This window comes from Peromyscus californicus, unplaced genomic scaffold (assembly GCF_007827085.1).
Source record: "Peromyscus californicus insignis strain IS unplaced genomic scaffold, ASM782708v3 Scaffold_9__1_contigs__length_137607984, whole genome shotgun sequence".
NCBI classification, from domain to species: Eukaryota; Metazoa; Chordata; class Mammalia; order Rodentia; family Cricetidae; genus Peromyscus; species Peromyscus californicus.
This window is the reverse complement of record NW_026294617.1, coordinates 39,732,152-39,756,031: the sequence shown is the minus strand read 5'-3', so window position 1 is coordinate 39,756,031 and position 23,880 is coordinate 39,732,152. Positions and strand designations below refer to the sequence as shown.

Sequence of the window (23,880 nt, the reverse complement as noted above, 5' to 3'; positions counted from 1 at the left end):
GTACATGCTACTATTAGGCAAGGGTTTTGCTTCAGTTCATCCAAAAGCAAATTAATTTAAAAAACATCAAGAAAACTGGGACCATAATGTCACTAGGATTGACAAAGCAAGCCCTTATTGAGATAGCAAGCAGAGAAGGAGTGCAGTCATGTGCACACTGTGCATGTGTAACCTGAACACACAAGCAGTCAGACACAGGCAAACACATCCACACACGTGCAAAAAAAAAAAAAAAAGTTTGGAAAATCAGATTATCAATGTCAAAGAAATAAGTAAATATTAGCCTTACCTGTTTTATCTTTGAAAAACTATGAAACAATCCAGTAAGTAAAGACAATGCCTCATCTGATCCCCTACTTAATCCTTGGCTAGTTTTCCATCTCCACAAGCCCCAAATGTCAGCAACAACATACTACTTACCTGCTGTTTTCCTCTTGCTACAGATCCTATAGTATAGTTTCATCATGAAACCACTCTTAAAGACAAGTGAAATTTTCTCCAGAAATCATAAGCATTTTATGGTGCTAAACACATTTGACTTTTATAAGAAACACAGAAGTGAAATTTCAAATCTTACTCATCTGCTAACTGCAAATTGGTTACATAGTTGCAGAAGATATGACTGTACCACTTTTGGCAACAACCAGAAAGTTGAAGATACATTTTCTTTTTCCTTCCCTCAAAGGTAATCCTATGTTTTTCTCCTAATTGTCTCTCAACATGCTAAAACCCCAAAATAGCCAATTCAATTAAAAGTCTACAAGTAACTCCACATCTGGCATATATCTGATCCTCATTTAACATTAAATAATGTAGCTAACTCATTGCTACACACAAAATCAATACAAAGCAGTACAGCAAAAACCAATAATAGCCTTAACAAGAAGGCAGTGTGGCATGGCTCACTGAACCAATCAGTGCACAACTCATACTTAGGATATAATAGCAACATTTACATATCACACTGTTCCCTTGCTAACAAAGAAAGACAATAGATTCTTCTCTCCCAAGTCAGGCCTCACATTTGTGAGTTAGGCTAATGCCTTTGGATAGCTTGGATTATTTCAATAGCTAGCACTGGTTTCCCTGTCAATTACAAGAGGAGAAAAAGAAATTGAGGTTGGATTTATCAGAATATTTTGGGGTGCTATCTTTAGACCACTAAAGGAGTGTAGGCAGACCTGAGGTTTATACTCTACATTATCAGAAACATTTTGAAATCTAATGAAGATATAATTGAACCTATAATTTGAGATATATACATAAATATAAAAAGAGTAAAAGAATAAGAGAGAGAAGCACAACCAAAGAGTTAAGGTTTATGTTACTGTGTACAGGAAACTTTCCTGAATAAATATGAATTTTACACTTAAAAGTGTAGATTACAGGGCTAGAGAAAAGGCTTGGTGGTTAGGAGCCCATTCTACTCTTTTAAAGACCGAAGCTGTACCCCGAGCACCTACACAAAGCTCACAGTCATCTGAAACTCCAACTCTGGGGGAATCCAACACCTCTGATCTCTATGGGCACCTGTGCTCATACATGCACATACCCACATGCATAAACATACAAAAATACATATATGCAATTAAAAAATAAAATCCTTAAAACATGTGAGTCTTTTAGCATAAAATTCATGTATTGCATTTGCAATGTAAAAAATTATTATTTATTGTAGAACAGTAAAGAACTAAAGAAGCATTTATATTAAATGGGATTAATGTCAGCAAAGGTGATTATAACTATTTTCATTCATGGATAACTACATTTATTAAATGGATTTTAGGAACAGACAAAAATTATTCTACTAATACTGCCTCATTAATGTGAAGTCATACTCATGCTCAGTTTGGGGATTATTTTCTGTTCATGAAGAATAAGTAACAGGCTACTGTATAAGAGTGCATTTACATCTATCTCATAGAGTACTTTTTAGATTTTACAATAAAACAACACCTACAGTATAATACGCAAAATTTATTCCAACCTGAGGCAAGGCTCCTCATACAAAGGAAAATTCTAATTCAGACAGAATCCCAACATTCAGACTAGAACAATATGATGAACTGTAAGGGATTTCCACATATTTAGTGATTTATGTGACGTAACAAATTTTACTGAATCCTCTCAATTCTTTGAAGCATCAGATTTATTATAAATGAGAAACGAGCATGAGGCAGTAAAAGACAGAAGTCACAGGAACTCCTGTGAAGTAGAAGACCCGACTGGATCTACTGTCTGAACTATTTCCAAGGTCTTGTCTGTGCTACAGAAAGTGGGTTTTGCCGTTTGTTTTGTTCTAACTTACATAACTCTTGGCATGTGGCTTTGTGTGATCACTCTAAAGATACAAATCTGACTAAGATTTCAGAGGCAGCAGCAAGGTCTTAGCGAGAACCACTGGTGGCCACATTCTCATCAATATTTATTTGAAATAAGAGTTTTCTGGAAAAGCTGCGTTCCATGAGAAACAGAATGAAGTCCAATCTAGACACTCAGAAAACACCAAGGGCAATGAAAAAGCAAACCTTAATCTATAGGAAATTAATAAAGAAAACAGAGAAGCCAGAAAAATGAAATCTAAGGACAAAGAATGCCCTGTAATCTAAGTGGTTTTAAAGAAAAAGCCAGTTTGCCATATCAGAATCCATGAATCAATGCAGCTTTCAATTTTGTACAAAAATATTTCTAATTAATTATTTGTCTAAATCAATATAGTCAAGAAACTGGCTAATAGAAATGAGTTGCTGATTTCACCAGCTAGTTCTGTGAAAATGAGCTTCTCTAGGAGAAGACTCATGGGTCACTGTATTATTCACCAAAAGCAGAGTATGAGCTCTAATATTTGACCTCTATCTCTTTAATAAAAGTTCAGGATTACACTAATGCTCATGAAATATCTAAGAAGCCTAAGAATTTTTTTCATATTCTGAAACCCAAGCTTTTTAGTACAGTATACTCTTCTTTCCACATCTTGAATAAAATGAAATTAATAATTTTTATTTATAGTCATTTTTATTTCATTTAACTGTGGTATAAAAGTCTTAAAAAGATATAAGCTGTTTCAAAATATTTAATAAAATTATTATATTACATGAAAAATTAGTCAAACTAGATGTTTGGGCATTATTAATATAGTAAGTAAATATTAAAGATATACACAAAATAAAAATTTACTAAAATTTTAGTCCTAGATAATTTTTGAAATGTCCTATTAGAAGTAATAAATACATAAATACAACACCTGACAGGGAGCTGTTTCAGGAATCAAATATTTGAGTGGTACCACTTACATTCTAACATCACATAATATACATGGAAGACTTACCAAAGCTTTTGAAGCACATATTTTGCTTCCAATATTATTATAATTCCCAGTAAGACTCACAAAATAAGATGAAATCTTAGTCTCATCCAAAATCCAAAAAGTTGCATGGACTTACATATCAGTTAATAAAGAGATATTCCATTCTAACCAAAAGAAGTAGGGTAGAAATCAACTGAGAGGCCTCCTGACCTAATGCTCTTGGCCATCACTGCCCACTTTGTCTTAGGTGCCTGGAACTCTGGTGGATTTGTTCTTCACTTCTCTAGAACGGACTGTTTTCTGATGTGCTCCCTCATTCATTCTTTGTGTGGTGTATAAACATGCAAATGCAACTTGATCTGAGATTTATATTCTATGGTATAAGACTTCTGGCTAAAAATGAAATCTTTCATATTTTGAATGAGAACATCTTATTAGCAATTATTCAGAGATTGTATTGTTAAGAAAACATGTTGCAAGAGTTTGTTGTTAAAAGTACTCTTTAAATTCAGGCATTTGCTGTAACTCAACCAATACTTGCCCAAAATTTACATAGAGAAATTTGTTGGTAATTAAATGCAAGTTGTATGCACAAGATCATGCTATAACATTTCTCTCGGCATTAATAATTTAGACAAGTTACACTGCAGATGGTCTAAAACTCTAAGCTCTGAAGACAGACTACCGGTGTTAAGTTCCAGGAAGCTGCCTCTGGCTGTGTGACCTTGGAGAAGTAACTTAACTGTTCTGAACTTTCTCACTTTATATAATGGGCAGATGATGAACAAATCAGTTGAGTAAAATTAATCATTTCTAAATGTGCCATCTAAAAATCAATGTGACTCAAGTTTCTCACAGAATTACAGACTGTGATGATACGCTTTCGTAACTCTTGTCATATTAAAATCAGCAGTGTGACCACTCAATTGAAAACATGCCAATTACCCCACTTCTCCTCCAGAGACTAAATGTTTCCAGTGTGTTTCAGAAAAAATCTACTAAATTCAAAACTTTAGTTTGTTTGTTTGTTTTTTTTTTAACCAGAGCAGAGTTTTCTTAGGAGGAGGGAGGGACAGAAGAGAGAGTGACCAGGCCTGCCGAAGAGACACATGCAGAGAGAGAGAGAGAGAGAGAGGAGAAGGAAAAGAGGAGGCAAAATTTTAGTATTTCATGGTCTTACAGCAACTACTAGTCCCCCAACAATCAAAGAGGCATAATTTTGTGTGGTTCGTCACCCTTCCATCAAGATTTCACAGTATCTAGTAGAGCAAGCACTGGCCAGTGAAAAGAACAGTGTCGGTTCCTGCACCTAAGATGCGTAAGGAGCACCTCCTTTCGATTGTACCTGGTGACTATGCAGACTGGCAAAAGTGCCAATCTCCACATGAAGGCCTTTTGACAGCATCTCTCACTGAACCCTTAGCTTGCCTTTTCAGCTAGGCTTAGCTGCCAGCTGGCTTCTCGGGTGTGCCTGTCTTTGTGCCCCCATTTGGGATTTGGATACAGGTCTTCACCCTTGCACAACTAGTGTTCTGACACACTGAATCACTTACCCAGCCCTCCAAGTTCTTAATTAAATCTTTAGAGTAAAAAAATATATATTTCTCATGAAAATTGGGGATTTAGCTCAGTGGTAGAGCGCTTGCCTAGCAAGCGCAAGGCCCTGGGTTCGATCCTCAGCTCAAAAAAAAAAAAAAAAGTCTCGATGAAAATCTCTTCCATATCATTATTCACCCTTGGCAGGAATCACAGAAGCCAGCGGTCACTAAAAAAGATGCTAAAACCACTCTATGTTTATTGCTCTGCTTATGGAAACCTTTGAATTCTATAGTACATTACTAAGCTACTAAATTTCAATCACAGATTACAACTGCAGGAGCTATTGAAATAGACCCCACTGTAAAAATATTTGCTATATAAATGACTCTTATTAAATATGAATAATGATTTATAGTTCATCAGAAGTTGAGCAAAGTGTTGTTTGGGGTTTTTCCTAGTTTAATACTGTTTTTTAATTTTAGGGTGTTTGGAGATTGGCTTATTTTGATTATTACTTTAAAATCTATTTGAGTTTCTTATGTGGAGATTTCCTTTTATTTTTAACTCTGCTAGGATTCGAGGGAAGCAATGCTTGGTAGTAAAATTTCTTCAGCGAAAAAGAATTCAATAAATAAGACCATGATGATAATCTTTTCTCATGGCTAGACTCAGATTTCATTAGTCACCACTTAGCCATGAAGAGACAGGAGATAATGGTGGGATAATTCATTCAGGACACAAATCTTTCTTAACAGGATTCTTTATTTAATAATTAATTCTTTAAGTGTTTCTTCCTTCATCTTTCTTCTGGGGGTTGTCTCCCTTTAAGGAGAATAATCTTTTGAGAAACAATGTCATCTACCAAAGAGGAATTTCTCTGCTTTTCTCCAATGTCTTTTTAAAACTTTTCTGCCCTCTTTGTAAGCTGTTTGGATATAAGTACTTCCCCCATAGGAACATGCTACTAGACTTGTTTTCAGTCTATGAACGATTTTAGAATATTAGATGAGCAATGATTTCTGAAAGCAAATTATCGCCTGAATGCAGTAACATGGAAAAGAATGAATTACAGATGTAATTTATCCATCACAGGCAGATCCTAAGCACTGATTATGTCCGTATCTGTGCAGAAATTGAAAATGAGAGAAAAACTCCCCAGCTTTGCTAACTTTAATTTTCTATGTTTTATTTTGAGTCATTTACTGACAACTATTAACTGCAGATGGTTCCTGCCTCATGTAAGAACAGCCTGGACCTAGATATGAGCAACTCCAAGTCTGCATTGGAGGCAGAGCGATAACTCTAACTGCATACTGGAGACCTGTGGGCCTTGAATCAACAAGATTTGGGTTCCGATAGTGAAGCCTCAAACTCACACTAACACAAAATACAACATATGGACCACTAGATAAACTCAGATAGCTGCAGCATTCTGCTGTCGTTGAAATGGAGACCTCAGGTTAAAATGGAGTTTCCATTAAGTGGGGTCATCCAAGACAGCTGGCTAAGCCTTGGGTCTGGGAATTTGAGTTTTTCTTTTGGGGACTCTGGTTATGTTCCCATTTGTGGTTTCAGAGTCAGTAGTTACAGGAAGAAAGGTGGAGGGAAAGGGTAAAGTTAAACCACTAAAGGCATCCCTCCCGTCAGTCTTCAAGCTGCCCTCACACTGACCTTCCCATTACTATTGAGTTCACCTCCTAACCTCACCACCTACTCCTAACACAGGTAAACCCCAAGCCCTCCTAACCTCCACCCCACCCCCTCCTAACTTCCAGGTCATTCCATCCTAATACAGGTCTCCCAGTAAATAATACCATGAGACAGAATTTTTAACTTCTACCTTTCCAAAGTCAGAGACAGAATATGCTTGTTGAATATTATTGAATCCTTTTCCATTCTCAGCTCCTAAATGTCTTTGTTTTTCACATATGACCCTTAACTATTACTGTAATAAAACTGTAAAAATCTATAAAAAGAATGGAGCTTACAATGTGTTTGTGGACTCCTTGGGTTTAATTAGTGGCCAGGGTTTTAGAGCATAGCCCAAAAACTCTACAGTTACTCTGGCTTCTCAGAGTGGGCCTCATAATTTAAATGAGTTGGTTCTAAGCAATGCAGACATTAGGCCATTTTTCTTCTTATACATTGATTTTATTTATTCTTTTTTACATGTATGTATATGTACCACTTGCACGGCTGGTAACCTCAGGGTTTAGAAGATGGCATAGAATCTTCTGGAACTGGAGTTAAAGATAGTTGAAAAACACTGTGTGGGAGGTGGGAACTAAACCTGGGTTCTTTGGAAGGGCAGCAAGTGTTCTTAAGCACTGAGCCATCTCTTCTGCCCCTCTTTCTCTACACTGAGGCAGCTATCTAGCTGACAGAGTGGCACTATCTGAGAAGGTAAACTTAAACTCATTTCCTTATATTTTACAACAGACTCAATTGTTGTGTCTGATATCACAATCTTCCTGCTACCTGGGCTTCCCTTCTTGATCTACGTGTTAAGTCAAGACATAATTATGTGAGTTTATTTACTGCTGTAGGCCCTATGCCTTCAATTTACCCTGTATCATCATTTACACTTAAGCACTGCTATGTGATTTCTTTGTTTAAACTTCAGCACATGGGTATTGAAAAGCCATGTTTGGCACGATGTGATTGAGGATGGAAATTGCAATCAGGCTACCAGGCATCAGCTTACTAGTTGGTTCAGTTGATCTGCACCTGGTTTCTCTGTATTTCCCTGTGCCTGTCTGTCAAATACTGTACCAAAGAGTTGTTGTACAGGCTAATCTTACCATAAAATGATGATAGTCATCAACACACACAGAGGGATTTAGTATCTATTAACTCATTTTACTCGATAACAAAGAAATGAAAAATATTATTTGTAGAGGAAGTACAAATAAAAATTAAGGTAACAACAGAAGCTTCTGCCATTCAAAATTCTCTGACATATGCATATATATCTATATCTATATATATATATGTGTGTGTGTGTGTTATAGATAACATTTTAATAGGAAAGTAAAAGAAGCACACTATTTCATTTTTATATATAAATAAAAATTAAATCATTTGTGTGATGTTTTATTGACCAACCAAAACAAAGTGATGACCTCATTGGTAGTAGAGTACTAAAGTTTCCTTTCAAAAGGGTCCTCCCTTCAATGGCCACCACACTCACATAGTTGCTTGAGAGATTTATTTGAGTCTGGGAGGTTTCTGGGGGAAGTAATTTCTATAATTCTCTCTCACCTGGTACTGAAACTACAATGACATTTTGCCTTATGTCATTTGCCTTATTTTGCGTCTTATCTGAAAACGGACCTTAATTAGGGAATAGTTAAGCAACCACTACAGTTCCCAGGCATCCTTCACGCCAGATCAGCTAGTTAAGAGGTCGGTAAAGGGCCTTTGTTAGGCAGACATGACAGTATGGGGGTGTTACCTCTTCTGCTCCTGCCTTCTCTGCTTCCCAGAACAGGTAGGTTCTTCATCCTGCCCAGACCATCTTACCTCGCTGAAACAATGCTACATTTAGAAGACACGCGCTTCTCAGGACCTTGGGATGAAGGACCCTGAGTACTAGGAACTGCAGAAGACACTGAACAGGCCTAGAAAACCTGAGGAAAATTCCAACTCCTGTTGATGCTAAATGCTGGCGGTGGGGTATAGAATGCTGAATCTAATTTTTTACAGCTCAAATGTCTACATCGCATCTGTGTGTCTCTGGGAATCACACAGATCAGATCCAACAGTTCTGAAACCAGATGATTGGAAAGCTGCAAAGATTTTGGAAGAAACAAAAGAAGAAAGGGTGAAGCCAAGGCCCAAAGACATCCTGAAGTTAGCCTGCCAATCAAATTATAGTATATAATGGGTTCTATAGTTCAGAATCTGTCACCAAATTCTCAAAACAGAAACTCCATAGTATAAAAAGCTCTTTTCTAACAAATCAAGCATAACTCAAAATTTTAGAAAATCAAAAAATATTAGTGTCAAAATAGAGCTGATAGAAGCAGACGTGTATTTAGTAATAATTGTACAAGAAATATGTTATTTACAAAAATGCAGTGGTTTAGCATATTGTAAATGAGTATTAAATTAAGTGCTCACCAGAATTAAAATTATTTAGTGTTACTGCTTCAGTGAAATTCACAGGAAATAGCTGTTCTAAAACACAATACACTGCACAACTGTTTTCAACCCAGCCTTTCCAGTTACTTTTACTTGAGTTTCTACACCTGAATCTCTATCAGCAATGTAATCAAAGGTCATCTGTTTAGTTACCCATTTCTACTGACTCTCATGAGTTCTGACCTAAGTACACTGAAAATTATTCCTTTATCTAAGAGCATAAAATGTGTGTCTGCTAAAGAAAAAAAAAAAAAGCCTCCAAATGTCCCCCTAGGATCTCTTTGTAAGAAAATAAGCAGCTTTGTCTAGGTCTAGGGGAAGGCTGCGACACCGCTCAGCATGAAAGGTAACAGATTAGCAATGCTGAGAGCTCAGGTCCTCCACTTAGCCTCAGCCAGGAAAAAGACGGGCTAAGCTTCACACCCGAGGTCCCTGGGTGTCCTTGGGTCTGAGAAGCATTCCAGGTTTAGAAGCATGTGTGAACTGGGTGCATGTTCCACTCCCTCAGCAAGAGGTTTACACTACAGATAACAGAGACTTCGAGCCTTCCAAGGCTTACACAGAATTTCTGTGAGGCCCCTGAATGGAACCCGAGTTTGAGTGGTTTCAGATATCTGACAAGCAGGTAAACTTTGAACCTGCTTACACTCCATGCTGCCTTCAGTTTAAGTAGCTTTTCCTTGATCACTCTAACAGTGAGCAAGATTTAATGAGAAAAAAGAGAAGCAGTATGTAAATACCTTACAAAAGAAAGCAGAACAGCAGGAATCTGTGCCTTTGGTAGCTTTATGTCTTCCATTTGGTTTGCCCAATAGTTTAAAAATATTCACTCATTTAAGAGAGTTTTCTAAACCACAACCGATCAAAATACAGAGTTGTGCAGCCCAGTTCCAAAGAATACATCTACAAAGCAGCCCTGCACCTAAGGCTCAGGGAACATTGAAGAAGAGGGGGTGGAAAGATTGTGAAGAGCCAGACGATCAGGGAGTCTGCTGTGAGATTGTGTCTCCGAGTAATGTCAGAAGACTGTATCAACATGACTGCTTAAATATAAGCTGAACAAGGACAACAACAACAACAGGCATGTTGAAGGGGACAGGGAAAATACCAGGAGGCCTCAACACTACACAAAGAACTACAGGTAACTAAGGAATCCTCAGAGTAGGAGAAATAGTCTTCCCCAGGCAAGAGCACATCAATTGGCTACCCAATACCTGAAAACATACATAAAAATAACATTATAGAGATGGAGCAGGTGTACTTATGTATTTAGGGAGAAAATACAAGTGTGTGTGTGTATGTGTGTGTGTGTGCGTGTGTGTGTGTGAGAGAGAGAGAGAGAGAGAGAGAGAGAGAGAACACACATATGCATGTAACAACAATTAATGAAAAAATAGGCCATGAATTTGAAAGAGTAAAGAAGAGTATATGGGAGGGTTTGGAGGGAGAAATAATATAATTATATTATAATCTCAAAAAGAAAAGAAAAATGAATAAAAGGATATACTTCTAAAGAATTTAAGGATATGAACAGGCACATGCCTGAAGTTATTATTAGTACTGCTAAAGCAGCTATAACTACTGAGCATTTTGTTACAAAACTGTTCCTGTCAGAATTAATGATTTTGCCACCCAGGCACAGAGTTGTGAGGTTTCTGCTCACTGGAAACGATGAGAACAGGTAATGCAATCACATTGCTTTACAAGTTGTGTCCTAACAGTTAGTCCAGCTCTCAAAACTGAAAACATCAGTGTAGGAAAAGGACTTGCTGTGTCAACCTATCGCTGAAGGACACAATGTATACATGTGTGTACAAGATTCTAAATACAGGATGTGAACATCTTTTAAAACTGTAACATGATATGTGAGATGCTGTCAGGAAAAGGCATCAAATGCTTAGTAAGAGTTAGTGCAAATAGGAACATACAACATTAAAATTTTAGTTCAAAACTGAATGGTTTGTCCAGGACACGTCTCATGCATTTCATTTTGCCAGAATTATCAGCTAAAATTGTTTTTAAAACATGATGAAAAGACCATGATGGTATCTTTGTAAGAATAGCAATGATACCAGCCATTGTTATGGTGAAAACACTCTGTGGTAATAATGGAAGATATTCTGAAATTAACTGTCATTACTTTGGGGCACCCCATCAAGTCAGTCATGCTGTCTAATCCAGATGCTAACATCAGAGGTTTTTCTCTATGGATTACATAGTGAATGCTTACTCTTTGAGACTATAATACATTCAACATCACATGGAAATATATCCCACCAACTTTCTTCACATAAACTCTGTACTGTGAAGCGGAGAGATCATGACAGAGTAGCAATGCATTAATATCACTGGAAATGCCACTCCCGGAACATGACCCCATTCTATTGGCAGCTTGCAATGCTGGAATCTTGTCTTTTAATCATTTTCCTCTTTTGGCGACCCATTCATAAGCCATAAGAGTGAAAAAAACACAAACAAAAACCCTCTTCAGGACAAAATGATGCACTTGGTCAACTGTCCTGAGTATCTGAAGTGCCGACTGCACACAGACCTGCAAGTTATAAGCACTTCAAGCCATAGGTAGAATTCACTTTTAGAGTACTATAAATTTAAACTACAAGTGCAATATAAAAATTAAATTAATGAAGTGCTTGAATGCTATTTAATTTATACATTTGACCTGTTACTCATCTTTTGTTTTCATTATTTGCATTTGGAAAGACATAACATACACATATATTTCTACTTAACACACTCCAACTTTTGCAACACATTTATTACGAACTAGAACTGTTTTACTGTACTACATTTAACCTTAATTTCATCTTCAAAATTTAAAATCACCAGCATGTCAATGAAACCCTATCAGCTAATTTTCTTCTCATAATCTCCAGTAATACGTCCAGTAATTTCTTTTACATAAACATTTTTCTACTGTTCAACTTGTTCTGTGTGTATGTATGCATGTGTGTGTGTGTGTGCATGTGTGTGTGTATGTATGCATGTGTGTATGTGTGTATGCATGTGTGTGGGAGGGGGGAGTCTCTTCTTCTAACCAGAAGTCAGCTATAAACCTAAGTCACCCGGGAGCTCAGCCAAAGTCTGAAACAGCACAGCTGAAGGGTACAGCCATTTCACAGGGTCCTCTCAGTATTTGGTTTGCTTTCCTAACTTTCTAAAAATAGTAGATTACACAAGCCACCTCCATCTCATGGCTCAAGAACTCAAAAGAGGCTGGAACAGGGATTAAAAGCAATACAGAAAGCACATTTCATTAAAGAAGTCAGGATATTACAAGTTTTACTTGTAAAACTTCTGTATACTCTGAGACAATGGAGATGATCTGTTGGTTGTTGGCAGGCAAGCCTCAGAATGCTCCCAAACTTCAGAACTTCAAGCATGAGTCATTCAGATACTTTAAGTGTTTTAAGATGTGTTCTGGATCTATTTTAGCCACAAAAATGAACACCATTAAGACTACTAGCTAAAAGGTAGAATTCCAAACACCATATAAAGAATGAGGGATTCTTTCAGTTACATGTGGAACTTTTTGAAAAACTCAAACATTTAACTGCACATCCAGAGTTGATTCTTAATACTTCACTAACACGTAAGAAGCTATTGTCCGGGTATAAAACTCTATCATAAATAAATTTGTGTTAATTTGTCTGTCTATTCAAATAAAAAAGTTTTGCCAAATTCAAAAAAAAATTAAACTATAAATTTCAGCTTGTCTTAAAAACCAAAGAAAAAGGACAAAGCTTGCTGTTATTAAGTGGTACAATGAATTCATTTCATAAATAAATTTTAAAAATTAACATTATTTTTGTTGTTTTTTTTTTAAGAAGTTCTTGATGTGGCGGTTGAGTCTCGTTAACCACACGGCATGTCTGTAAGCAGGACTGCAGCTTTACTCAAAGGAGAACTGTTCTCTGAACACAAGTGAATAGTAACTTAAAAAAAGTACTTAGCGCTGGAAAAATAGAAACTGAATATTAATAGTTCACAGTGTTTGCAAACTCTGTGTAGGCAGGTCTTCTGTGAAACCATTCAAAGTCGCAGCCAAATTTAATGTCCTTCATTTTACAGCTAGGAGTTCACCACCAATTATCTATAGGATTAAAAACTGGATTTGCTAGGAATTGGGTCAAAAAGGAGTTACTTAAGAACACAGCTGGTTACCGACAAGAGCAATTAGTCTTTCGCTCCTTGTTTTATGGATCCCTGTCTCTAATTACACCTGAATTCATGACCATTAATTTAGGACTGATGTTCACAAAGGTATAAACACTGTGCCTTTATCAATGTGTTTCAAGGCCAAGGTGGGGGAAGTAGTAACTGACAACTCCTACTTATTAGTCTCTAGGACTCTGCCGATAGCCTGCCGTCTTAACAAGGGTCTGTGGTTACTATCACACACCTCCTCTTAGCCTGTTCTCAAGAGTGAATCGTTGAAACGTTTAGCAAAAATTTTACCAAAGTGAGCATCACAAAGTGAACTAAAAACAACCAGCTGAAATGGTTAACCTCTAACTCACCCTGACAAGACGAAAGAAAGCACTCGGATTACAATATGATTTGTTTTTAAAAGACACGATGGATTTATGAGACTTCTTCACAGATGTAGATACGATGGTGATCCATCTTGGAAGAGTCAAAGAATTAACTGCAGGCATTTAGTATTCGAAAATTAAAAATCTGATTAAACCAAATAAGTTAAAGGTACCCCGGAACAAATTTCTAGTCTTGTCCTTGCATTTCACAATAAAGACATGTTTGCTATCTTTTACAAGATCCATTTCAAACTTTACAAAAATGCTAACATAAATAATTTCTTCTTATCATGCACACAAGGCTAACTTTTAACATTTCTGACCAGGAACACATTAAGTAACAACTGTCAAGAATCTCACAGAAAAAAAACATATGTATTACTTCAGTATGAAACATCCAATGAACAACAGTACTTAGTTTGTACCTATATATAAAGCCCACATTCATTAAGTATGTGGTTCGGATAAAATACTATAGCTACTGAAAGAAATCTTACATCTAGTCATGTTTTCCCAAAAGTACACGGCTTTAGCCACTAAAATTATCTCATAGAAAAGTAAAAATGTATCCATGATCAGCTGACATAGAATTTGCCATTCATTTATAGCAGTTTGACAAGTTTACCAACAAAGGAAAACAAGTTATATTCAATCAGCTACTGTCTTGGCCTTATTATAATATATGAAAGTGCTGAACATGAACATTTACCATTGCTGAACAAAGACTCTCACTCTGCTATCATCATATTACAACTGCATCAATACACAACACTTTCTGCCCTGGGTTAAAAAATCACGGAGTTTGGAGTTAAAGGCCTGGTAAAGTTATTTGTAAGTTTGGCTGGACTTGGCATCTCATTGAGTGCCCCAGCTCAACACTATAAAACAGAACATGCTATATAACTAAAGTGTTAACAAAGCAATCCATAGTCTGAAACTAGAGTACCCTGTGCCCATACCCCTTAATCAATCATTGCATATCCTTAAAAGTACATAATATTTACTCACTTTCAGTGAATCAAAGCAGGCGATTACTCGTCCATTTTCAACTTGGCAGCTTTTCGAAGGATGTGCAAATTTACACTCCGTGTCTGGCCGTGAGCAAGTCCCTCTTTGAAACTCTCTACATACTTCCAGTGTTAGCCATTTTGTGTCCCGAATTGGTGTGACACTAACAGCCATGTTTATATTTTACAGGTAGTTAAATGTTCAATGAAACCAACAAACCCGACCCCTCTCAAAAAAAAAAAAAAATCAATAACCGAAACAAAAACAAAAACAAAAACAAAACAAAATAGGAACTGATAAAACTTAGAAGTGTGAAATGACGGTGAAAATGTCCGGAAGGCTGTTTCCCCGCTCCCTGCTTTAACGGCACGTGGAAAAGTGTGACTTCAATATCAAGGGAAAGACCTCCACTAGAAAGTCACAGCATGAAACTGTTAATTCAAAGAGGTTTTGGGTTTTAGAGAAATACCAGGATTGTAAGTAGATGGGTGCTTAAAGGAGGGCCTGGAACCAGCCTTGCGCTCAGTAACCCCTTCCCAGTGCCAATTTGGAGCCCAAAATGCAAGCATGAAAACGTGGCAGACCCTCTGACACCGAATTTCCAATCTGCTTTCAGCCAAGTTGTCTGACAGGGAATCTCCTCACAGCTGAATTTGCGATGGAGTTTGGTGGTGCAATCGGTATTGATTAGTTTGGCATAGACAGATGCAGCAGTTTAGAGCAAAATCGAGAAAATGATTTTGTGTTTTCCTCCTTGATTTCCTGGCAGAAGGTATCTTACTTTTTCAGCAAACTTTTCTTCTAAACTAAAGCAGCCTAGGGCAATGGCAGATACTCAGAGCTTTTCTCCTGATTAGAAGTAGAAGTGGGGGTGTCTGGGCTAGAGGTGGAGGGCGGATGTGCTGTCGTCACAGTCTAGCTGGCAGCAAGCAAGGCAAAAGCAGAGGCTGCTCTAGAAGCGGTTCCAAGCAGCAGAGACGTCAGGAAAGGCACTTCTTAGTACCAACCTGTAGAGAAAAGAGATAGGTTAAGATTTACTAAGGAGCATTCACTAATGTCCTAGAGTCGCACAACCTCGCCATGTGACACCAGACTAAGCAACTCAAAGTCAGACCCTCTCTCTCTGTCTCTCTGTCTCTCTGTCTCTCTGTCTCTCTCTCTCTCTCTCTCTCTCTCTCTCTCTCTCTCTCACACACACACACACACACACACACACACACACACACACACACACACACAATACTTACAGTGAGGAATATTGCAGCCAGCCATCGTAGATTTATTAAAAAGGGGGCCGTTTCCCCTTGTGAAGCAATGCATGATAGAGAGATAACCAATCACAGATAGTGTTGCAGCAATATTCTGGGCAGAAAGCCAATAGTGTGGGTTGTCTTATGAAAGGTCGCGCCTGTCAGACGTTCATTACTATGCTATAAGCACAGAAAATGTCCATCAGATGTGACTTATTCCACTGCAAGAGGACGAGCATGTGGGTTTTGAATTTACCCAACATGCAGTTAGTGGACTAAACCATGTTAGTTTCCAAACAGCTTCTAACGCAAGTCCAAGGACTTGACAATCACTACCGGGAATCAAAAGCAAGGTCTAAAAACTGCAGCTGAAGTCCAAGCTGCTTTCCCTCTGGCACTGCACAGGGGTGGACACTGAGCAGCCTGCTGCCGCTGCCCTGACACGTGAATAAAAAAGGAAAGGGGTGTTTACAAATGGTACATTCTCCTGACCTATCCAATTCACTTCCTCCTAAAGCCCAAGTCCTGCCCCTCTGCTGAAAGCAGCACTCATACTGTAAAACTATTCCATTCAGCCATCAGACACTTTGTCACTATATCACAGGCAGGCGAGGTATGAACAAAAGCATCCTTTATTCAGACATTTTTAAAGCAGAAGCCGAGGTCTTGCGGCGAGAATAAGGAGTGCAGTGTTGTCAGTGTGTCTGGTAAATCTGAAGTCAACCTCCAGGGAGAAAGTGATTCCATTGCAGGAACATTAATTATTAAGTGAGCAATTTGGTCTGGGCAGCATGATGCACTTCAGAGGCTCAATCCCACGCCATGCTGGAGGGTGGGGGCCAAGGCGGCAGGCTGCCTGAGGATCTGTTAACTTAGGAGCCCACCCTGCAGAACTGGGCAGTTTTGCTCAACAGCTTACTTTCTCTTTCAATAATACAAAAAACTTCTCAAAATTTTAACTAGTTACAAAAATAAAAGCGTGTATGTTGTGGGATTGTTTTCCTTCTGAATGCTGTCAGTGAAGAGAGTAAGGCTTTCTAACTAGTACATTCCAAGCCCTCAACAACACAAAGTAACGGTGATTACACTCAGTTTTTTTTTAAAGGAGCTGGTCATAAATGGTACGTTTGTAATTTTGGAAACTAGAATACAAGATATAAAGACATCGATGCTAAAATCATGAATATCTAGCAGAATTTAATTTTTTAGGACCAACACTAGTATTCTTAATACTATTCAGAGAAAATTCAAGCTACTTAACAAAGGTATTTATATTTGGAAAACACTAAACAGAAAACTACAATTTCTAATAGAGACTGAAGAAGTCACTAACCACAGTGTTCAAGAATGTTTTCAAGAGTCCTCGGGTTCTAAGGCTCAGCTCGAGACAAGTCTGTACTCTGTCTACTGTCCTGAGTCTCTACTTAGCATTCATCATTTTTTGGAGCCTCCCTGGCTTGAACACAGAGCACATGTGGTCACCACCTCTTCAGTCCACATTGCATAACACTTTATCAGCCACCATGCAACCAGGAAAAGCCAGAGATGACACATGAATCTTCCACACTTACACACTAATATCACCATTTCAGAATTACCTCTACACATCAATCCCTGTCTGTGGAGCGTTTTATTTCCTTAGATATTGGACCTACTTTTCCACATGTTTTCAAGGGCAGAAACAACACCACTCATTTCAGAAACCTGAGGACAGTGATTAAAAAAAAATAGATGGAGTTCCAAAAGCATGGGTATATAAATGATCGCTTACTACGGCAGGGCTGAGCTTATCTGAGGACACAAAAGTAACATGCACACACGTGATCACTTGTGAATGTACACAAATATACACTGAAGACATGAGCAGACCATCACCTCTATAAATTCCAGGGTCCTGCAGGCCCTCCCTCTGCCTAAGAATCTCTGCACAGGCCTGGGACAGTTCCCTTTCTTCCAGGCAACCCTTCCAGTCATCTCCACCTCAATTCTCTCCTCTTCCATGTTTCACTCACTCTCAGTGGTGGGTGGTCTTATGTGTCACATTTATTTCTTTGGTCAAACAGTCACCCTTGGGTCTGAGTTCTCCCTGAACTTCCTGCTTGTCTGCCCACATCTTTTGTTGCAGTTCTCCCCAGTGCCAAGCTTCTCCAAGCTTCCACCTTAACTGGTTCCTTCTCAAAAATCTCCTTCCTTTTCTAGACCTATAGATACCCATTTGCTACCTTCACACAGCAGTTCATTCTTAGTCTTCACAAGTGCTGAAAATCCCATACTAAAGAGGAATAAAGTCCCACGTGCCTGTGCAGTGTCCTCATCCCCTCATGTTAGGTATCTTCCCCAAACCCATGTCTACAGACGCATCTACATATGCTGCTTTTCTGTTGGCTTCATGTGTCCTTCACTTCTGTATCGATGCTAGTGTAACTCCCATACTCATCACTTTACTGCTCAACAGAAGCTGACAGTCCTGTGAAAACCAAATGCTTTTATATCTGCCTCAGTGTCCCACCTCAATGTTTCCCCATGTGAGAGCCAACACACACAACTCTTTAGCTTATGATCCCACATCCCTCTATCTTTACAGGGATGAGCTCTCAGGGCTTCTGCCCATAGCAGGCTACTGGAACCCCAGCAAGGTACCATACACTATCACTTCATCTGGCTGACTACCCCATTTCCCTGCAACCCAGCAAATCCATTCTTGTTTATATTGCCATCAATACCATCTTCTCTGTAAAGCTGGGCCAACTCTGAGGGGGTTGGGAGAAAAAGAAAAAAAAAAGAAAAACATGATTCTATCCCATAACATGCTCATTCTATCTAAGATTATCATCCCCCTGGCAGCAAGGTGTATTATCAATGTCTCCCAACCCCCAATCCTGGAATACAATACATATTATCAAATGTTTAATATATGTATTAATTTTATTCATATTGGCTGAAGAGATGGCTCAGTGGTTAAGAGCACTGGCTGCTCTTCTAGAGGTCCTGAGTTCAATTCCCAGCAACCACATGGTGGCTCACAACCATCTATAAGGAGATCTGGTGCCCTCCTCTGGAATGCAGGCAGAACACTGTATACATAATAAATAAATCGTAAAAAAATTATTCGTATTAATAGGAACAGACATGTTTAGGCAGGTATATTCCCAATCCTCAAGAAATATTTAATTCTAAAGTACAAGGTCCAAGCAACATAAGAAAGGAGTATTGGCACCATTGTAAATATCCATGTTCTTTGGTGGCTAAGGATGCGCAATCCTATAAAGCTGATTTCTGGAGTTGGTAATTTTTCCTTGCTGTCATGCCACAGGCTTAGTTCTACTTTAGTGTGAAACATATTAGTACAAGATTGCCTACAGATTCATAGTTCGGTCCATTCTATTTTCAATCTATATGTGAGATATTCTTCAAAAGTTGCAACTAAAAGAAGTATAAACATGTTTGTAAATTGATCATACTAGAACACAGGCACAGACAATCAGCATGTTCATGACTGACCAGGTAAGACAGTGAATAAGGAGAATGGACATCAGTCTACATACCTAATCAATTCATTTCATGAAACTGCTCTGTTTAAGGTAATATGCAAAGGATTTGGATCAGCACTGACTCCTGAAAAATGTAACTTCAACTAGTAAAGGTGTTTTTACCCCACAGAGATGCTCAGGGATGCCAGTTAATAGCATGCGGGCCCTAGTACCTCAGAGACCACAGTAAGAGGACTAGGAAGATTTTGAAGCCAGGTTGGGCTAAAGTGAATTCCAAGCCAGCTTGAGCTTGAATTATATGAAATTATGAATATAATAATGAAAATTGTCTGAAAAGAAAGAAGAAAGCAGGAAAGGACGGAAGGAGGGAGGGAGGGAGGGAGGGGGAAGAGGGGAGGAGAGAGAGAGGGGTGAGGAGAGAAGAAAAGAAAACTTTGTATGGGTAATATACAGATTATAAGAATTTATGAAAATATTTTTCGCTGAAATGAAGGTTTATTTTTTTAATAACTATTAAATGAAATGAATCTACTTCTAACATGTTTACTAATAGGTAAATTATCTCTGTGATGTTTCTGACTTTATTTCAATATACTATAAATAAGTAAATTTACCTTAAAAACAAAATGCTTGTTTTGGGAATTTAAAGGTTTTGCAACAAGAATCAAATGTTCTGGTACCCAGAGGAAAAGTCCTCAGTGACCCACTGATCAAATTATATCCACCGCATTTCCTCACACCATACCACATATCCTATAGCCAAACGTGTCCTACTACACAATGTCATTTCCCCTAAAGTGATGTCAGGAATCATGTGTACATTCTATGGTAAGATATAAAGGAGGAAAAAGAAACAATATAAAATAATCTAGTAAAAACTGGAAAAAAAAAAGATAGAGAATCAAGTTTTGAAAAGGACAAAGGGGAAGAGCGTCATGAGGAAGCATTAACAGTTGTTCTTTGTAAGTTAAGGGCACTTGACACTCACAGTATGTATCAAGTTAAGCCCCACACAGTGTACAATAAAAGGCAAACATGTGCCTGCAAGGTGGAATTCTCTTTCAGTGAACTAAATAGTCTCTGGGCAAGACATTAATGTCTTAGTCTCCTATGTTTACTAGTCATTTAAGCTGTAAAACAAATATAAGTGAGTCAGTCCTGTTACATCTCAAAGTAGTTAGTGAGAAATCTGTGGGATTTTTTTCTGACACTTTGATATTAAGATATGTTATGTACTGAGGAAATAAATTATGTGAGGCCTCTTATTACAATTTTTACTTAGTAAAATAGTTTTAATCTGAACAGAAAATATGGATGACTTCACTGTGTAAGTTTGTAGGTGACTAAAAGGAGCCACTTGTCCACAACAATTTTTTTTCCAGATTTCCAATGTCAACAAAACTGTAACCATCTATGTAGCACTTAAGCATATGAAGCCTGCTCACACAATAATATTTCTCAGCACTTGTCCCAAATATTAACAGATGTCAGGGTGAAAATAATACTAGGTATTTTGGGGGGCTCTATAGCCACATCGTCCCAATTTCTTCAATAGAGTCACCAAGCTGTGGTTGTCTGAGAGGGTGAGTGCCAACTTCAGAAGCATTGCTTTTCCTAGAACAAAGAGCTAAGCTGGTGCTTCTCAGGGTAAGCAAATTACGTGCAGTGCCCGTGGAGATGGCATGGACATGTACACTGTATGTGCCCCAGATGCCCCAGAGTGCTGACACCAGCTCATCCAGCCTGTGCTATGTCATGTGATGACTCACAAAGATGTGAAACTTTAATGAAAAGAATTGAAAGAATAAGACTAAGTTAATATGTTAGCAATAAAACCATGGCAACATGCAAGTGACTGAAGTTTTAGAAATACTGCTAAGAAAAAGATAACCTTCAGGCACACATCCTCTGGAATGACAAACTGCCAATGTGGCCTGCTGGTCTGATACACTTCAGACAAGCTGCTGCTAGGGAAACACTGTTTACTAACTCACATAAGTAATCTGAGGTCTGTCAAAGCAATCTTTTAAAATCCTCATTCCGTCATGGGTTTGGTTCCCTAAGCAGTCAAATGGTGTGTCGTAGGACAGATAACAAAAGGAGTACAAGTTAAAAAATGATTTTTAGAAGAAAATAATACGCATGTCAGTTGAAAAGTGAGTGTTGAATTTATTTCTATCTTATAATAGAAAATTTTAAAGTATTAACATCATTATAACATAGTTAGCACACTGTCAGCTGTACTTCACATACCAGTTCCTAGCTTTGTATAAACAGTCCGTTGGGCTACCATTATCAAAAGTGATCAAGTTTTTCCCCTCCCAAGAGCAGCCCAGACTGTGTGTAAGACAAGTACATGACACCCCATCAGACACCCCATCGGAAGGAAGCAGCAGGCAGAGGAGGATAACAGGTACTTATCCCATTGTCAGCTTCTGTCTTGGCACAGAAGCCCCATGAACACAGGCTAGTTTTTCTCTACGATCAGCATCAAAACTGCAGCAGCCCGAAGGAAACAAGTAACCATGTGACAAGACTGTAGATAAGGGGTAGACAGACATAGATAGATATGCATTTGGAGAGGTATATGGACAGGACAGATAAACAAACAGATATGGACGATATAGACACAGATTAGCACATGCAAATACTAGTCTCAAAGTATATTCGGCAATGATGCACAGCTTGAAACATTGGCTATTTCCATCTTTAAAATTAAGTGAAAGCAATACCAACTGGCAAGAGAATACGAGGCAGTAAAGTTACAATAGAACCACATTTAAATGCCTCCTTGATTGTGAAGTTAAAAGATTTGTTTTAGTCTGAAGTATAATCCCTTTGCATTTTCTTGTGACATTCAAACACCCAGTGGTGTGAAGTTTCTCTCCCTTCTCTGAGAAGATAGGAGATAAAACTGCATGCTGCTTTACTGTTCTTCATGAGGAAATACGAACCCTTTACTCATGTATTACGCAGACGTTATCTTGTTAGCCTCACGTAGCATATCTGATCTGCCTGTAACATTTACTATTTCAAAGTGAGAAAGAAAAATGAGAACACAGCAACAATAAAGTTAATGCTGTTACATCTTCAACAGTAAATCAGAAAAATCACCTCTCTCGAATTTGCAACAAAAAAAAAAAAATGATACACTGGAAAACCCAGAATTCATCACTGTGAAACTGGCCTGGCCAAACTGCTAAACAGAGCATGACTCATGGTGCTGTTGCTATGCTCTAACAATATTCTGATTGTGGACTATGACTGTAAACCACGCTCAAAAGAGAAACAATTTATTTGACATAGTAACTAGCAGCAAATGTAATATTTAATATTCAACTTCTTTTTTGTGAACAGTATCACCAAGCTCTTTAATGAAGTTTGTGGCAGTTTTACCTAAAACGTTTTAAAAGACAATGGTCTTCAATGCTACAGACAAGTGGCGAATCTATGTTTTCTTAATGATATCAATACACAACTCAAAATATGAAGTTTATCAACCGGAGAATAATATTCCCAGGGAACTTAGTACTTCAGCGACATCAGCAGTTCATAGCCTTTACCATGCTATTCCCACCTCCCTCCACTGGTCCTAAGATCCCCTCCATAATTAACCATGTATATCCCATTTTAGCAGAATCAAGTGACATACATTATAAAAGTAACATATAAAGAAGTGGTATATACAATTTAAAACCCACCCAAAATACAATTTAATCTCTGAAAGCACCAGACTTACTCTATCCTGTATGTTATGAGACTTCTGAAATTATAATGGAACAACTAGGCTCACTACTTTCTACTAGATAAGGGTATAAACACTAATTTTCAACAGGAAGATCTGAATTTCAAACACTGAATTTAGACCTTAGCACAATAAACTCAGAAAAAAAGTTTATGGATTGTGTCTATTTAAAATTATTCTACATATGTTACTCTATTAATTATAATAAGAAAAGTGTGAAAACTTTGTTTATAATTAAATATATATCCATAATATTTTTTCTTCAGAATACAATGAATGAAATCATTCATGAGCAAATATATCATATAATTATTTAAATATATTCTAACAAATGAATTAATACAAGTCTCATGAGGAGACACCATACCAAATATTTCCTCTGTTCCATAAACTTAATGAAGTATTTTTCACCAATGCATTTCTTATTCCCAAGTCATAAAATAAAACCATACAGGTGCTGCAGAAGTCATCATTTCAATCCCATAAACATTTCTACTGATTAATAGATCTAACCTTAACCTTATTTCATTATCAATACAACAGTAAGTTATCACATAAATTGAGCTTTATTTAAAAAGTCATAAGCTCACATATGGTTGTTTATCAACAAGAATAATGTTTTCACTAAGAGTGAATAAGTTCCTCTGATTTCCCCTGATTTAAAACAGTAAGAAATGTCAGGGGAAAAAAAGGCATACACTAACAACTCATATTTTCACTGTAGTGCTTCAACGTACCTTAAATATTCTTTGGGGATAATTTCACTAAAATAACATACTCACCCAGGTCCATGATACTAAATAGCAACAAATTTCATTATTATTCTAATATACAAATGGATAAT

The 23,880-nt window shown here is 37.6% G+C and overlaps 1 protein-coding gene across 17 annotated transcripts in view; it reads right to left on the bottom strand.

Moving 5' to 3' along the window:
- Mbnl1 (muscleblind like splicing regulator 1) overlaps positions 1-23,880 on the bottom strand; it is a 172,795-nt gene that overhangs the window by 102,749 nt on the left and 46,166 nt on the right. For 13 of the 17 annotated variants that reach the window (XM_052731944.1, XM_052731943.1, XM_052731953.1 and 10 more), the window contains exon 2: positions 14,551-15,557. The exons of 3 other annotated variants lie outside the window; for them this stretch is intronic. In XM_052731944.1, coding sequence (XP_052587904.1) covers positions 14,551-14,724 — 174 coding nt within the window. In that variant the 5' untranslated portion in view covers positions 14,725-15,557. Of the gene's footprint in view, positions 1-14,550; positions 15,558-15,797; positions 16,199-23,880 lie in introns of those variants that run through there. One more of the 17 variants, XM_052731942.1, reaches the window with a different exon arrangement.